The 18,995-nt window shown below is 42.3% G+C and overlaps 1 protein-coding gene across 1 annotated transcript; it reads right to left on the reverse strand.

Annotated features, from left to right (window-relative positions):
• Nucleotides 1-9,430: 9,430 nt before the first annotated feature.
• On the reverse strand, nt 9,431-14,206 carry LOC124138529 (alpha-(1,3)-fucosyltransferase C-like). Its single transcript, XM_046505234.2, has 3 exons — nt 14,025-14,206; nt 10,346-11,566; nt 9,431-9,717 (listed from the first exon to the last, which is right to left on the reverse strand). Exons 2-3 carry the CDS (start codon nt 11,480-11,482, stop codon nt 9,676-9,678), a joined length of 1,179 nt encoding a protein of 392 aa, XP_046361190.1. The 5' UTR covers nt 11,483-11,566; nt 14,025-14,206; the 3' UTR covers nt 9,431-9,675.
• Nucleotides 14,207-18,995: the final 4,789 nt, after the last annotated feature.

Consider the following 18,995-nt stretch of genomic DNA (forward strand, 5'->3'; position numbering starts at 1 on the left):
AATTACTACGGGCTGAACCAAAACTGCCGGGCAAAAGAAAGTAAACAATTTGAAAAATGGTTTTGATAAAAAAAAGTTACAAACGTTAATAAAACGCTACTAACCTGAAAGAGTCTCCGAACATTTCAAACACAAGGTCCAAAACACAACTGTGATACCCGTATCAAACACATTACGACCCAAAACACAACTGTGATACCCGTATCAAACACATTACGACCCAAAACACAACTGTGATACCCGTATCAAACACATTACGACCCAAAACACAACTGTGATACCCGTATCAAACACATTACGACCCAAAACACAACTGTGATACCCGTATCAAACACATTACGACCCAAAACACAACTGTGGTACCCGTATCAAACACATTACGACCCAAAACACAACTGTGATACCCGTATCAAACACATTACGACCCAAAACACAACTGTGGTACCCGTATCAAACACATTACGACCCAAAACACAACTGTGATACCCGTATCAAACACATTACGACCCAAAACACAACTGTGATACCCGTATCAAACACATTACGACCCAAAACACAACTGTGATACCCGTATCAAACACATTACGACCCAAAACACAACTGTGATACCCGTATCAAACACATTACGACCCAAAACACAACTGTGATACCCGTATCAAACACATTACGACCCAAAACACAACTGTGATACCCGTATCAAACACATTACGACCCAAAACACAACTGTGATACCCGTATCAAACACATTACGACCCAATAACCATTTGGTTTCTTTTTCATTTTGGCCACAATCCAACATGGTTGTAAACTTTCTTTTGCCCGCAATTTATTGGAATGAAACTTCCGGAGAACCATATGGACTCGATTTACGATTGTATAACACTACTTAGACAAACCCTTCTTTAGGACACGGCGGTTGGTTAGCACGATTGTGTTTGCCAGACTTCCCAATGATGGTCGGGGTTCGATTCCCCTTCTTCTTCCAGCTCGGATGCGAGTACCAGTTAATTGTAGGTTGAAATACTAGATACTCCCCGATAATGAACATTGGATTGTTTGTCTGAGTATGTATCTCAGAATTATTATGTCCCGTGTGTGTCTGTGTACGTCGAACTCAATCACTGAGTTGTCTAGTCCAGACTCGTTTATTTACTGACTACCGTCATACAGCTAGAATATTGTTGAGTGCGGCGTTAAACAAAAAAATAAATAGGGAAGAGAATCTCTATTTGTCAACTGATCAAGGGCGATAGCTGAAACCAACTTTACAGAACTCTCCTGTTACCGACACACAAGGCCACACCCAGATACATTGGGTAATTAACTTCTGTCTGAAACATGCAATACTGTCCCGTGTGTGTTGAAGCAGGTACTCGTGACCTTTCCGAATCATTCCGGTGCAACACGAATGATCTCGCAGCATTCGTCATCACTCGTCTCTTTCCGTAACCTACAAAAATCTATCGTCGCCAATCCCATCATTCCGTAACCTTCAAGAAAACGTCATATGATAGGAATGACACACGAAGGCGGCGTGCCCCGGAATGGCACGAGTTGGTTACGAATGCTTCTTGCAGGTTACGAACAGATACGAGTGGTGACGAATGGAAGCAGTGAGATGCAGGCTGGGCGTTGTTAACAGTGCTCTCGGAATCACCATCTGTGAGTGAGTATGCTTTTACGCCGCTAATAGCAATATTCCATCCACATCACGGCAGGGAACACCAAGAATAGACATTGTACCCAAACCCAGGCATGCGGCGTAAGGAATGAATGATATAACCATTGACTGCCTCCGTGGTGTGGAGTATAGAGCGTCGGCCCGGAGAACGGAAGGTCGGTGGTTCGATCACCTGGAGGCGTCATACCAAAATAAGTTAAAGTATGGTACTTGTTGTTACCCTGCCTGACACTTCGCGCTAAGGGGATAAAACAAGGACTGGTCGGCTCTGATAAATATCAGTGGGATAGCACAATAAAACCGGCATTAGTCCGGACACACACACACACACACACACACACACACACACACGTAGCTATATAAGTGCAATGATCACCAACGCGACCTATTTAACCATTGGTCTAGCTCGTGCTCGGGAGTAGAATAATTGGTAGACCTTCAGCACCTTAAAAGGTGAGGTGAGGGGAAATGGGGAAACGTCGCGTCCAAGATTATTGCACTTATACAGCAACGTGCATGTTCGTGTGTGTGTTTGTGTGGCTGCTTGTACTAGTCCGGACTGATGCCGCTTTATAGTGCTAGCACACAGAGATACCATGCCGCAGTTTCACATGAATACCCCACTCAGACACAGTATACTGACTCCGAGCCGACCAGTCCTTGTTTTAGCCCCTCAATGCCGAGCGCCAGACAGGGTGACAACAAGAACCATCGAAACCGTCAATGTGTGATTTTGCATTATAATGTAAACACGAAATGTAGATTGTGCAATGAATTAAATGAGACTGTCCAACACATTGTCAGTGGATGCCCAGCTTTAGCAAAAACACAGTATCATTTTATTACCGTCTAAGCAATGCTTGTGGTTTTGAAACAGAGGTCTGTCCATGGTACGACCAAGAAAATGTAGAGGGCGTCATGGAAAATGATAAATACAAAATTCTTTGGAATAGGCCAGTATACAGCCTCAGATCTAGCCAGGCCAACAAACCTGATCTTGCCCTTTTTGATAAGCCCAATGAAATCATTTATATCATTGAATTTTCTGTCTCTTTTGACACTAATGTGATTGATAAGATTCAGAAAAAAACATGGCAAATATGCAGACCTCGCTTTCGAAACGTCAGACTTGCATCTCAAGTGACAAGTTGTCCGACTCCAGATTGTTCTCGGTGCCTTAGGTTAGGAACCCGGGTTTGCAGCCAGGAGGGGCGGTCGGGTAGCCTTGTGGTTTAACCGCTCGTCACGCCGAAGACCCGGGTTCGATTGCCAACATGGGAACAATGTGTAAAGACCATTTATGGTGTCCCCGGTCGTGATATTGCTGGAATATTGCTAAAAGCGGCGTAAAAGACTACTCACGCACTGTTGCCAGGAATACAGCCCTTCTGACAATCCGGGTGGTAATGCAGAAGGTTGCAGTGTGTGTTGAGTGAGTCTTCACATTCTCCGAAAAGTTCTAGGTGGGTTTGACTAGGCAGCGCCTTCTGGGAGAAGTCCCATTCGCTGTCTGGGCTGCAGTCCACACAAGCCAAATAGAGGCCGATGCTCAAATGACAAAATGGCTGTGAAATCCTACCTTTCATGTGAATGAATCTTTCCTTCACATGTTAATACCCTTCCCTGTTCTACCTAACCAATCTCTGTTTACCTTGTGTGAAATAGGACCAATCATTTTAACAGTTAATTATATATATGATGCGAAAAAGTATTCTTACCAGTCAGGTTGCTTTACGCTTTCAACAGCCAATCAATATTGAATCAAGTTATTGCAACAATTATGACAGGTAGGCTCGTACTGTTTTATTTCAAGTTTTCTCCATTCAGTCAACACTACGCTACTGTCATTCATATCGATGACAAGGAAGTTAACTGTGCTGAACAATATTACATGTACAGCAAAGCGGTGATATTTGGAGACTGGGACACAGCCGAGCAGATTTTAAAATGTTCAACACCTGCAGAGCAGAAACGATTGGGTAACGTGTAAGACAGTTTAACGCATGGAAGTGGGACAGTGTATGCTGTGATGTGGTGTGAAAAGTATCTCTGGCCTAATATCGTCAGTCTGCTCACTTAAAAGACATTCTGATTTACTCTTTTCCTAGAATTCTCGTAGTGGCTAGTCCTTATGATAAACTTTAGGGCGTTAGACTATCTCTTCATGACCTGAGCATTGTATTTCCGTCAAAAATGGTGAGGAGAGAATTTATTAGAGAAAATATTAACGGAAGTCAGGGAACACTTTTGTTCTATTTCAAAAAGTGTGACAGATGACAGAGCCACTTTCTACAGATGGAAATATGTAATGCGAGCAGCTGATCTCCTCAATAACAGTGGTTGTACAATCCCCCAATGGTTTCAAGACAGACACCAACGTGTGCAAGCTGCGAAAACCAGATTTCATTATGATGTGAAAGCAACCAAGCGGGTGATTGTCAAGAAAATACGCTACAGGTTTTGGTGGATGAAGTTGAAGCTGTTTGTGCGATGAAGTTGAAGCTGTTTGTGCGATGAAGTTGAAGCTGTTTGTGCGATGAAGTATACTGAATCCTTGCTGGCATCATGTTACAGGGGGGCACGGGTGGCCCAGTCGTCTAAGGCGCCGCGATTCGCTGTGCAGAGTTGCGTCCCTTGGGCACGCCAGAAACCTATGATTGTGTGTTCGAATCCCGGTTCGCCCTGATTATGTTTCTAGGTTTGTCAGCACCATACCCGTGCTCGTGGGTTTCACCGAAGCGGTAAACGTCTGAGACCTGCATCACTTCGGGCTTTCTTCCCACATGAAGCTGACAAGCCGCTATATAACTGGAATACTGTTAAAAGCGGCGTTAAACCCAACTCACTCACTCATGTTACAGTCTGGAACTCCGTAAAATCAGGAAACGTCTCAGTGTTGAATTATGCTTTGGTTGTTTGTTTGACGGAGGAGAACAAGTTCACACATGTCGCAACTTGTCTGAACAAGACAAAGTCAGACAGTTCTTTAACATGGACATGCCATTATCCTTTCCTAAAATAACGACAATGGAACGAAAAGTATTGGTTCCGGACCCCAAGAAGTTTATCCAGTATTTTGAAAATCGAACGAGGAAGACATTCCAACCTATACTAAAGAAAGGTCATCGTAGATCAAACATAATACCCGTCGTAGCGTGCCCTCTTCAAAGCAGTACTCCAAGGTAGACGTGACATCATACAATAGTGGAAAGAGCCGAGGCTGCTCAGAAGACAACTATGGAGACAAAATTGTCACAACTAAGACAGTACGACGAGCTAGCAGTCTTAAAGCTATCCAGTTCGCGAACATACCAGCAGTCAGTAAACGGGACACCTTTGTTGATCCATAACGTCTGTGCTGACTGAGAAAGACGTTAAGGGAGCGTTACCATCGAGTTTAGACGTATTTAAAATGCCACCTTATCTCAAATATCCAAGATATTCAATAAACTGTTAGCATAGAGACCTGGGGTTTTGTCATTTACTTAAAAAGTAAAAATTATTTAATCTGCTTGCACATGCTAATGTTGTCTAATGACGACTGTGAGGTAAGCTGTGAGGGGAATACACCTCAAGACATGGGTGACAAGTCAGATGTCTGCCGGAATATGTTTGCAACTAGTGTACGCCCAAAACTAAAAAGACACGCAAATGTATACAGAAAGGAAATACCATGGAGAAGACCCAACAAAAACAAGTGTAGTCAACCCGAGGACAACCTCAGGAACTGGTGTTTTGCGAATGTCTGAGGTATTGGCCCATGTGTTTACTTAGCGAGCCAAAAAACAAATGCGAGGGTGAACGAGTAGAGTTTTACGCCGTTTGAACAATATTCCAGCAATACCACGGCAGGGGACGCCAGAAAGGGCTTCACACATCGTATGTATGACCGGAGTGGAATCTGGGTCTTCAGTGTGACGAGCGAATGCTTTAACCTCTGGGTTTCCAAAAACGCCCACAGTAGTTTCAAGCGATGCTCTTATTTACAAATATAACTTGTTTTCGCGTCCAGTTTTAGAATCTGGACATATTTCGAATTCTACACTCGGGGGGAAAGAAACGAACGTAAAATGTCTACGGCGACTAGTCAATAAAATGTCGATTATAATAAATCTTGATAACAGCATTCTCAAATACGTCATGCAGTGTAAACAAAAAGCAAATAGCTTGCGCATATGACAAACAACGTACAGTTTGCACTATCGGAAGGTTCTAAGATCCTAAGGTCCTGTGTAGTACCCTTTTATATATACATTTGAAACAAATTAAAATAAGAGGTATCTACTCACCAGTGGGACATTAAATTTCAAAACGCAGTAGCTTTATCTCCGCTACAGAATGCACTTTACGTTTAACAATGACATGGCACATCTGTTGGTGATTGAGTGAGTATGGTTTATGCCGCTTTAAACAATATTCCAGCAATATCAGGGTGGGGAACAAAAGGATTTCACACATTGTACCCATGTCGGGAATCGAACCTGGGTCTTCGGCGTGACGAGCGAACGCTTTAACCACTAGGCTACCCGACCTCCCCTCCGCTGTTAGTGAGAGACGAGTTAATATTTGACTGCAATAGTTCAGTCATATAGCGACGTGAACATATACATTCACGATCAGCGTTCACAGAAAAGTACAAAGTTAAATATCAAAGATGCTAAGTGTAAAACAAACAAGGTATACATGTCAAGAAGAATGACGAAAGCGATGCCTTCAACTGTAGAATCACAATTTTTTTGTTTCCATGCCAAAGGTAAAACATCTGTGAAAAAAACAGAGGATTAAGACTTTCTGTATGTTGGTATTTCTCCTGAATGCGGGACGTTTTATGTACCTTTCAAACACAAGGATGCATAGCAAACGAGCCCTCAGATACCTTTACAAATAAAACATATGTGTCAAACATCACATTTTGTTTCACTCAGCTTTTCGAGGTCACGTCATAATCAACTTCATTCACTACCACAGTTAATCGTGGACGGGACTCAACCCAAAAAAGTACGAGAATCTGTACTTTACTAAAAAAGTGTTATCCCAAATATAACATTTGTTACATTTGACCACTTTCTAAATGACATTGTGTGTTCATACACAGTTAATCGATTTACCCGCAACACCTACTCCCTGTCGCTATAGTCCGTGAGTCCATTAAGATGTAAATTGAATGGCTGCTACATTCAGACGATCTGTTCCTGCTGATGTCATGTTTCAGTGCCTCAGTTGTTGAGACCACGAGTCTGTGTCAGGCGAATGACCTTTCCTGCCAGCTGTATTTTTCTTGCAGATCGTGTGACAGCATCACTTACAACATGGATCCTGGCTACACAAATATAATAGTCAAAGTCAAAGATATTTATTGCATGTAAGGCCTCCGGCCCGTATACAAAAGAGTTACAAATAAATAGTTTACATATTTGGATATATACTCAATTTAACAATTTGTTTCTGAGGGAAATTGCATGTTTAACATATATAGCCAGTTTTAATATGACAGCATCATCTTTTGAAGAAAGAAGAGAAATAAAAGCAGGTACGGGATAAGCGTCCTGGTATAAACTTGTTTCTTTGATCAGAATAATAAGGACGTACAAAACAAAAATGAATTTCATTTTCTATAGCTGAATGACATCATGGGCACAGCCTCTTCGACTTTTCAGAGGACATTTTTCTTCCTTCATTTATCATGAGATCTAACAATCCGAGCCTAAATTGAATAAATGGACGTCGAAGGGTTCTTGGTGTTAATGTAGATAAGTATTTTTCGGGTTGAATGAGACTCTTAAAGTTCTATACAAGTCTAGAACTGTTTTTGAACTGTTTTCTAGAGTGGAATGCCATTCCTGATAAAACATATTTTATAGATTGTTCACGAAATTGTTTCAAAAAGAGTTTAACATCACCAACTGCTTAGTTTACCCATACAACCCGTAGCCATGTGAAAACAAAAGGTTTCCATGTGATGCCCATGTTCCTTTGCCCATGTCGTCTAAAGGTACAAGCATATTATAAGCAAGTTTGGGGATTCGGCGTTCATGCATTCCAAGAATATTAAACCAGTATTTCAAGCATCTAATTTGGGAGTTGATATATAACTAGTATCTGCCACACTCGCCACAGACCATACAATTGGGGGTTGATGGACCAGCGGATAGGAATTTTTTACAGGATAAAAACATGTAGCTTTCCGAGACTATCGTATCGCTGAAATCCCCATACTTCTGGTTGGATTTGGGCATCAAATAATTCAAAAAATATATTCGGTGTAAAATCTCCTACATACTGCGAGACAGACATACATTGATTAAGGCCTTCTTCGCACGTGATATATACATGATACTGGTGAGCCAACGTTGAAACCAGTGGTTGCGAGACGAACTGGGAACCTGTCTCTTCGTAGATGACAAAGGTTGATGCTTTATTGACATTTACCCTGTAGGACGACTTTTGCAAATATAACAGAGTAGTACCGACTCTGTAGGAATCAGAATATTGATGGTGGAGTTGATGTTGATTTAGATTTTGATGATGATGATTATTATTATGATGTTGATTTAGGTTTTTGAATTGACATTGGCGTTGATGGTATGATGGACGGTGGCGTTTATGACGGTGTTTGTGTTGATGTTGATGAGGATTATGTTGATGAGTGTGTTGGTGTTGATGAGGTCGATGATGTTGATAAGTATGATGATGTTGATGAGTGTGTTGGTGTTGATGATGTTGATGAGTGTGTTGGTGTTGATGATGTTGATGAGTGTGTTGGTGTTGATGTTGATGAGTGTGTTGGTGTTGATGATGTTGATGAGATCAATGAGTGTGTTTGTGTTGATGATGTTGATGAGTGTGTTGGTGTTGATGATGTTGATGAGATCAATGAGTGTGTTGGTGTTGATGATGTTGATGAGATCAATGAGTGTGTTTGTGTTGATGATGTTGATGAGTGTGTTGGTGTTGATGATGTTGATGAGATCAATGAGTGTGTTGGTGTTGATGATGTTGATGTGTGTGTTGGTGTTGATGAGGTTGATGAGTGTGTTGGTGTTGATGAGATCAATGAGTGTGTTGGTGTTGATGATGTTGATGTGTGTGTTGGTGTTGATGAGGTCGATGAGTGTGTTGGTGTTGATGAGATCAATGAGTGTGTTGGTGTTGATGATGTTGATGTGTGTGTTGGTGTTGATGAGGTTGATGAGTGTGTTGGTGTTGATGAGATCAATGAGTGTGTTTGTGTTGATGATGTTGATGAGTGTGTTGGTGTTGATGATGTTGATGAGATCAATGAGTGTGTTGGTGTTGATGATGTTGATGAGTGTGTTGGTGTTGATGATGTTTATGCGTGTGTTGGTGTTGATGAGGTCGATGATGATGAGTGTGTTGGTGTTGATGGTTGTGATGATGTTGATGAATGTGTTGGTGTTGATGAGTGTGATGATGTTGATGAGTGTGTTGGTGTTGATTGTGTTGGTGTTGATGAGGTCGATGATGTTGATGAGTGTGATGATGTTGATGAGTGTGTTGGTGTTGATGAGGTCGTTGATGTTGATGAGTGTGTTGGTGCTGATGATATTGATGAGTGTTTTGTTTGTTTGTTGCTTAACGCCGCACTTAGTAATATTCCAGCTATATGACGGCGGTCTGTAAATAATCGACCAGACAATCCAGTGATTGACATCATGAGCATCGATCAACCAAGTCAGCGAGATCTATTCTACTCCGGACCTTCACGGGTCTGCTCATGGGTCTGTTGGTGTTGATGATGTTGATGAGTGTGTTGGTGTTGATGAGTGTGTGTGTGTTGTTGTCGAGGGGGTTGATTTTGATAAAAATGTTGGTTTTGATGAAACAATTCTAGTGAAGAATAAATAGATCAAAGTACATGTTTTGTTGTCGAAACTCGTGGACAAAGTTATCACTGTGTAGCGTAATCAGTACGAATGTCCCCCTGGAAACCGCTATTGCACCGTTTGTCCGAGGGTCCTCCTTCGGGGCACTGGCTACACGCCCAGCAGTCTGAACGGGTTGAACAACCTGAAATACTGAAGTCAACCCATATTTAAATGTTGGTGCATCACTATAATGTGGATGGGTTGCTGGGGGGTGGGGTGGGGGGTGGGGGTGGGTGGGGGTGGGGACATTTGGAGTAAATGAGACAAACCACTGTTTCACATTTACATTAACTTATTAACTTCATTTTATGCACATATTCTAAGGGCTAGGTGACATCATTGTCTTTGTGCTCTTGCTTGTGTTTGAACTCACTTATAAAAAGAAGAGGTGAGGTGAGATGGGTTGGGTTTAACGTCGCGTCCAAGATGATTACACTTACATAGCGACGTGCATGCACGTGTGTGTGTGTGTGTGTGTGTGTGTGTGTGTGTGGCTGCTTGTACTAATACGGACTGATGCCGATTTATAGTGCTAGCACACTGAGATACCATGGATCAGGTTAACATGAATACCCCACTCAGACACAGTATACTTACTCCGAGCCGACCAGTCCTTGTTTTAGCCCCTTAATGCCGAGCGTTAGACAGGGTGACAACAAGTACCATCGTTTAACGTATTTTGGTATGACGCGGTCGAGGATCGAACCCCGGACCTTCCGCTCTACCACTAGACCACTGAGGCGGTCTATATAAGGAAGAAAAGAGGCTCGGTACTTACTGAAAACTCCTGACACTGTGGAAGGTCATTTGTCGCCCACCCATGCAGGTTGCTGTACACTTGGGACGGTGTAGTCCGATCATGCAGAGCTCCACACAGGGAACAAAAATAGGACTCCAAATCAAAACAGTGCTCGTTAAACTCCTGATTGCACGGTGGCAGTTCATACTCCCTCATCCAATCAAAATAACTGTTGTATAACGTTCTGTTCGCAGCGACCTTGATCATATATGTCGCTAGTGCTGATAGGTTAGTGAAATCTCTGACGTTGATATACGAGCGCGGAAGTACCAAAGACTCGTAATCAGCGCCACCATAAACAATAGGGATCTGTCGCCTTCTCAGCGCCAACCAATACTTCTCCGTCACGTAATCTCGACAGTGGCTGTTCTCGAATGAAAGTACAAACTTGTAGTCCGTTAACTTCTTAAAACACTCTTTATCAGTCTTATCACACACCAATTCCCCACATCGACCATACGTATCCACATCGACATGTTTCTTCAGTTCATGCACAACCTTGTATCGATGAACTGGATCATCGCAATTACTAGCTGCCCAAAACGCCATTTTGGATTTTTCTGCGAATATATCTATTGACAGTTCCATGTCTCTTCGAGGCCTTTTCAGAGCATACCCATATACCATGGGTACAGTTGAATCCGTCCTGTACCAGGTTGTCCAATTGAAAAGACCATTAAACTGTTTGAGACTTTGTCGTATGTTTGGTAAAGCTTCCATATTGAAAATCACCCAGATCTGACCCGTCCGTCTAATCGAAGGCAGCTCATCAATGTCCCCTGAGTGAAATAGCAGCACATCGCTTGTGACGAGGCGTGTTCGATCAGTTGTCAGTTCACATCTGTTTGGGTAATACTTTGGACAGCTGGGTATGTTTAAATTTGGCAGTGTCCATGTGTTGTTATTGAAAAGTGAGGTCCAAAGAAGTATGGTTTTATGCGAGGCGTTTGGAACTTCTTCAGAGTTGAAAATATGAATATATTCGTTGTCAGTTATTTCTGACATTGAAAATATTTCCAGAAATACAACGAATGTGATTAGGCACGCGCCACATACTCTAAGACGGGTGTTTAGAGTTATTCTTGAATGTCTTAATATCCGTTTCATATCGCTCATTTAGTGACGACACACTGTCATAAGTGATTTGGACTTTTACGTCATACTATCACCAAGACAACTTTCGCGCATAATCCCGCTGCCCTGAAAAAATAAAACAGAATATCATATTTCACAGTTGCAAGATTTCTAAACACGGGACATGCAATAGATTATCGTTTTGTAAAAGGCGGACCCACATCGATCATAAGGGCTAGCAGTGCCGTTTTGTCCTTCGTTTTCCCATCAACAAATTTCTCTATCAATTCAAGTTTATCTCAAGACCAGACAAATACACGGACTAGAACTTGGGTTTACGGGTAAGCTATCCAATCAAGGGACCATGCAAGAGGCATCCGGACCTCAGCCGCAGCTTTGAGTTGCGTCCCCTAACCGTGCCTGGATCCGCTGGTTGTAGGTTCGAATCAAATTTTATCTTGTCCGCTTCATGAACCACCACGTTGGTTTAACCAAACTGGTGCGATATTTATGTATAGGTAAAAGATTATTTTCTTGCTTGTTTCTGCACGACAAAAGAATTTATTCTTGGGGAAACTTTTACAATCTCGTTAAAATTACATATTTCACTCCTCCACAGGGGGTCTTAGTAACATTCGTCACCACTCGACCTTTTCCGTAACCTGCAAATAGAGCCACCTACTCTTGTCCCGCAATATCACGATTTGGTGACGAACGTCTCGGAGTGAGCAAGGGCATTCAAACCAGCTGATATCTGTATCTCGAGAACGAAGTCAAACGACAAGTTCCGAAAGTAGAGATAGCGGCGCCATTACGTTGTTGTGGATATTTCATACATTCTGACCCGTGAAGATCCGGGTTAGAATAGATCTTAGAGCAACCCATGCTTGCCATGAAAGGCGATTTTGCTTGTCGTAAGAGGCGACTAACTGGGTCGGGTGGTCAGGCTCGCTGACTTTGTTGATGCATGTCATCGTATCCCAATTGCGTGGATCGTTGTTCACGATCACTGGATTATCTGGTCCAGACTCCATTATTTTTCAGACCTCCGTCATAGAGCTGGTATATAGATGAGTGCGCCGTTAAACAACATACAAACAAACAAATCCTACATTCTGTCGTTTCTGAGCGCCACCTGCATCCAAATGGGAGTGCGATCGAAGGTACATTTGTGTCTTTGTGGCTTTCATTTGTACAAATCGAAATTTCCGAATCGATGGGATAAATAAACGAAGCCGACTCGTATTAGAAAGCTGAAAAGAATCCACGCATGATAGCTCACTCAGGGTTTGCCTCACGCGGCCTTCTACGGGGGTGTCCCCAGATATTCACGCAAAGAGGTACCACATCGAAGTCAAAATCCGAATTTAATGAGATTGAAACTCTGACATCATGTTCGAGGTCAAATCAAACAGTAACGACGTTGACGGACTGACGGAATTTACTGGACTTCGGACTCAAGTCCACTTCTGTATCAAGTGACTCGGTCAAATAACGGTATCTCACATGCCAATACCCAGACTGAGACACGGGGGCAACACTGACACTGACTGCTCACGGTATGACATTGATGGGCCTGTTTACCTTGCGTGATGTATGGACTATTTGACTAGCCATTACAGTTGTAGATAGATTGTCGACAGGTTGTAACTGAACGTTTGCCAGTGCTTTTGGCGCTATCGTTCTCGTACACGAGACCGACCATTTGATATTCTGTGGGGGTGGGGATAGGGATATAGGGGTGGGGGTGGGGGGTGGCCTGGGATTGTTAATCGAGATGAGAAATTTGTTCAGCTAAGGCTACAAAACCAGATATTTTTCTATTTAAAACTATCACACCTTGCAACAATGTTTTTTTTTGTGGCAGTCAATTTCTTTTGTTTTCAACAGTCGTAAGCATAATTTTTTGTTTGGTGGTCGGTCCCAAACACCATAATTATGCGCGTTGGTTTCAGCAAAGTGTAGATATCGTACACCAGATCGTTGCTATGTATGGCTCAAATATTGACTGCGACGTAGATTATTTATTCAATATTAATCCGCATTACTTTGGGCTTTACTCACACACTAAGCAGACATACCGTGTTGTACTGGTCAACCGGCACTGGAGCCAATGCAGTCTCTCAGTTAATTGACCACCATGAGCTTCTGCCATTGAACGTTCCAGTGTTCGGCGACAGACTCGCCCGGCCACCGAGGTTTCCGGTATAACAGGGTCCTACGTTATGAAGGTTTTTATCTTCCCGAGCCAAGGAAGTTAACTGACTGTAAAAGTCCAGTTTCTACTTGGCTTTTAAAGTCAGCTAATTCCCTTGCCTCGGGAAGATGGAAACATTGTTTTAACGCACCCTTATAGCATTTCTGGATAGCTTGGATCAAATTGAAAAATGTTTTCCATCTCAATATAATTCTTGAAATGATTATATTGTATCATTAACATCAGTGAATAATTTCTTTGATTGCCCAACCGTTCATCTCAGAAACATCTGCTTTATCGTATCACCATCGAAGTCTTTTACTATAAACAACGTGTTTCACAACAACGACACCCACGACAAAAATCCATAGGAAGTGTTGTACATACCTTGGTATGACGGCGTCTTTCGTCCACATAACATGTTTATAATCAGGCAACGAAATACACACAACATGCTTTCTCTCATGGAGACGTAAATGTGTGCAAACCTTGAGTCCTTTCAATACCGCGACCCAGATTATACCGTCAATGACCAGTCGCGATCATGGGCGGGGTCAGCGGAGCACTCAGTGGAGGAAATAGGGGAAGCTTTATAATCGATCATGTGGTTTCGAAACACCTGTAAAGGTCGTCGTCATGGCGAGGGGTTGCGAAATATCTATTTGCATACGGAATTTGCCGATACGTTGTTAAAAAGGGGTGTTATAAGAGATGGTGTTGGTGGTGGTGTTTACTATTATGCTTTATAAGGACGAACTGTCTCAATAGTTAAATACGGCTGTTATCAATGGAAGTTACACGGGGATGCTTCTTAATGTTTGTATGCCTTCTAAAAGCGAACTGCCTTAACTACACCTATCAGGAGGGTATAAAGGGGTACCCCTATGTTTTGAATCATAAATCAATTTACATAATGCTATGGTTTCACAGGTCATCGGGTAAATGTCAACGTATTTCACCGATATACCTTAAGAAGTTGGACATGTTTTTAACGTTGAAACACGACCACCAATAACACTGTTTTCTGTTATTTATATTCCTCTAGCACCCGTATTAAAGGAATCACAAAATTCCCACCACACCCAATCCCCATCCCCGTGTGAAAAACTGATATATCCTTGCATTGTACCACGAGAGTCCAAGAGGCGGACCGTCAGAGCGTGTGTACCGTAGAGTGCCCACACACGACAACAGCTGTGTTCGACAAAAGCGCAAGCCCGTAGGCCCGTGGCAGGTAGATGTCGCTTCGGGCTCGTAGTTTCAAATTTGTGTGGCGGCTTATGGCCTGCAGAAACAATGTGGACTTGTTTGTCACAATAAGCTGCAGTTTGTTTTTTAAATGAGGGACAGAAGAGTTTGGTCAGGGCCTGCAGCTAATTAAGTCTGTGGGACCCGATGGCAGCCAGGCAATTGTTTTTATTTCAAACACTGGACAATAGACCACAATCCACAAACCTTGATGCGAAGGTCCACGTTTTTCAGTCACTCATCGGCGGTTTGAGAAAAACAAAATCGGGATCGCGGGTATCTGATTCAAACTTTATTTTCATACAGTGAAACCTTTATAATGATTAATTATATGTTTAAATACATAATTACATCGACTATAACTCTGGTATGCCTCACTCATAAATTTACTAAGTGCTATGACTTGAGTATATCTCTTTATGGACATACAGACAGAGCTGAACCAATTCATCAATATATTTAAAAGTCGTTTCATTTGTTTTATTTAAGTAACTGGCTGACTCTCTCACTATAAGAAACAAAGACTGACTAAATCTCGATACAGTGGCCCAGTCGTCTAAGGCACCGCGAATCGCTGTGCAGAGTTGCGTCCCTTTGACACACCAGAAACCTATGATTGTGGGTTTGAATTCCGTTTCGCCCCGATTATATTTCTAGGTTTGTCAGCACTGTACCCGTGCTCGTGGGTTTCACCGAAGCGCTAAAGGTCTGAGACCTGCATCACTTGGGGCTTTCCCCGTGATACAACTGGATTACTGTTAAAAGCGGCGTTAAACCCAAGTCACTCACTCATGGGGGTGGGTTGAGTTGTCTAAAAACAAATGTCTCAGAAAAATTTTAAAAAAAAATTTAGGCTTCAGAATGTTGAAAAGAAATTATATTGTTGAAAGGACCCTTCGTCCCGCCCAAACCTAACGTGTTTGACACTCTCCTAGTGATCTTCTTCAGGTTACTTTGTCGTGTCATGTACGTGTAAACAGCACGTGTGGTCTACACACCCGGGATCTATGTAGCTTCCGATTGATCTGTACTTAGCTATGATGAATAACAGTAGAAATGTGGACCCGTTCCTTCTTCATCACATGCACAAGATGTTTTCTCCTGTGGCCTGTGCTATTTGTTTCATATCCTGAGGAAGGCGTATTTCTTCCACCCTGTAACCTGTTAACTCCTGAGTGAGTGAGTTTGGTTTTACGCCGCTTTTAGCAATATTCCAGCAATATCACGGCGGGGGACACCAGAAATGGGCTTCACACATTGTACCCATGTCGGGAATCGAACCCGGGTCTTCGGCGTTACGAGCGAACGCTTTAACCACTAGGCTACCCGACCGCCCCTGTTAACTCCTGCTTAAGTGAAGCTCAAGAGCATTAGCGTGGCTCTTGCAGAACTAGGCGACTTCATATTGTTCAAAGCAGTGTTTTACACCCAGCTCACTTACTCACTCACTAAAACATCGCAGTACCGTTCTCCGACTCAGGAGGCACTGAGTTGCGCCCCTTAGCCATGCCAGAATCTGGCAGGTCATTTCCGCACTCGGACTCAAGAGGCACGGGTGACACACACTTGCCTCCCTTTGTACTACCAGGATCCTGCAACGCATTCGCCAACCACAACTCTCCCCGCAAGATCCCATCTGACAGCCTGATCTTTGTTATGTAACTGGCATGTTTTGTTTGTTTGTTTATTTGTATGTATATTTTTTAATGTCACTTTCAACGATATTCCAGCAATTTGACGGCGGTCTGTAAACAATCGAGCCTGGACCAGACAATCTAGTGATTGACATCATGAGCATCGATCTACGCAATTGGGATACGATGACATGCATCAACCAAGTCAGCGAGCCTGACCACCCGATCCCGTTAGTCGTCTCTTACGACAAGCATGGGTTGCTGAAGACCTATTCTAAACCGGATCTTCACGGGGCTATGGCATGTAATGGATCTTGAACATGTTTACAAGTGCTCCACATGTCAAATGAATCTAGAAATTGTTGACTCTCTCCTTGTTCAACACCGCTCTCTAGAGTAGATGCACCGGCGAAGATTCAGGTTAGAATATAAGTCTTCAGCAACCAATGTCTTCCGTAAAAGGCGACTATGTTTGTCGTGAGAGGCTAACGGGATCGGGTGGTCAGGCTCGCTGACTTGGTTGATGCATATCACTGTATCCCAATTGCTTGTGACGTTAAACAACAACTCCAGAGTAGATGTGTAATAATGAATAAACGATCTCAAGAGATGGTGGGCTCTGTTATCAGTGATAAGCTGTGTGAGGACTCTCTCAGACAACTCTCCTCGTCGTGTCAAAGAATACATGTATGTCTGAACCGTTACAGCACAAGCTGCGTGACCTTGACCTATTATCAAGAGATCAACAAGCTGTACTCCATATTTTTTGTTCGTTTCCTTTGCGTTAACTCGTCACGCCGAAGACCCGGGTTCGATTCCCGACATGGGTACAATGTGTGAAGCCCATTTCTGGTGTCCGTGATATTGCTGGAATATTGCTAAAAGCGGCGTAAAACCATACTCACTCACTCGTTTCCTTTGTATTCTTATTCAGTTTTGTATTTTTGAATTCACTGCGTACCTACCCACAAACGTGCGACTGGTCTTCAAGAACATTCTCAAGCACGCCTAACAGACCCTTCAACCCAAACATTGCCTCGTTATCAGTGCAATCTGTTGCCCTTATCTCGACCGCACGACATGTCAATATCACGGGACAGTTAGTCAGTGAATGTTATCAGCTTCGCGGCTGCCTGTAAACAATCGAGTCTTGACCAAGAAAACCGTTTTTTTACCGTGATAATATATCAACTACAATGATTACTACATTGTTAGTTACTTTTAAATTCTTCATAAAACAGCAGCTGTGCTGTTGATAGTAGTATGTACCAATCTCATTATATAGATCTCTTACTCCTGGACATAGCCCTTAGTTTTAATGAGATGTTAATAGTCCTAGTTTCGTTATCGGTAATATGTTTTTTTTTTACTTTTGGGGGAATTGTTGATATTTTTTGGAGCGTTTAAAGAATAAATATAGAAACATAATTGTTCCCAAAATTGTATGCATTCGGAAACCCAGGTCGATGAAAAATATATTTAAGTATTTTTATGTGAATACTTCTCATTAATATTGGAAACGTGCTGCTGCCAGTCTAAGATAAGATGGACAATAGTCACACATATTACTAACATATAAAGCTCGATGGAAGCCACAGTGTGATAAACGTCCAGTTTCCACGAGGCAGGACAGTCAACAGACGATAAGCGTCCAGTTTCCAGGAGGCAAGGCAGTCAACAGACGATAAACGCCAAGTTTCCAGGAGGCAGGACAGTCAACAGACGATAAACGTCCAGTTTCGAGGAGGCAAGCAGGTCAACAGACGATAAACGTCCAGTTTCCATGGGGCAAAACACACCTTACTTGTCTGTAAACTCAAATTTTATCATTTACTTCTCTCTATCGGTTGGTGATTATCATAACTGCTTAGAGACAAAACGTGTGTAATTGGCCAAGAGTTACTAATTACAAGGCCTAGAACCAGTCCGACAGTGGGAGCCGTTTCGTGGAGGATAGTCCCCCTTTAAAACTAAGAAATGTCAGAAGTTGATAAACGATTTTGTGTTAGGTTAATACAAGTTAATCGATAGTCCCTTTGGTACGAAATTAGCCAGCCGCTGGGAATGTTCACTTATATTTATACATGCACATGCGATAACTTTTAACTCAAAAGGCCATAGTCCATAGTCCATTAATTGTGATCTTGACACACCCGTTTACTGTCGTTGGAAGACCCTGCTTTACTGATATAAAAAAATCATATGCCTCACATTGTAGAAACAACATAATGTGCCTTTTTCTTGACGACAATAAAATTAGTTATTATTATTATTGTTGTTGGTGGTGGTGGTGTTTTTATTATTGTTGTTGTTGTTGTTGGTGGTGGTGTTTTTATTATTATTGGTGTTGTTGTTGTTGTTGGTTGTGGTGTTTTTTATATTATTATTATCATTCTTCTTATTATTATTATTATCATTAGTATAATACAAAAAATAATGGTGCTCCTTTATAAATAAAAACATGCCGATCTCAAAC

Source organism: Haliotis rufescens, unplaced genomic scaffold (genome assembly GCF_023055435.1).
Source record: "Haliotis rufescens isolate VD_foot unplaced genomic scaffold, xgHalRufe1.0.p SCAF_54, whole genome shotgun sequence".
Taxonomy (NCBI): domain Eukaryota; kingdom Metazoa; phylum Mollusca; class Gastropoda; order Lepetellida; family Haliotidae; genus Haliotis; species Haliotis rufescens.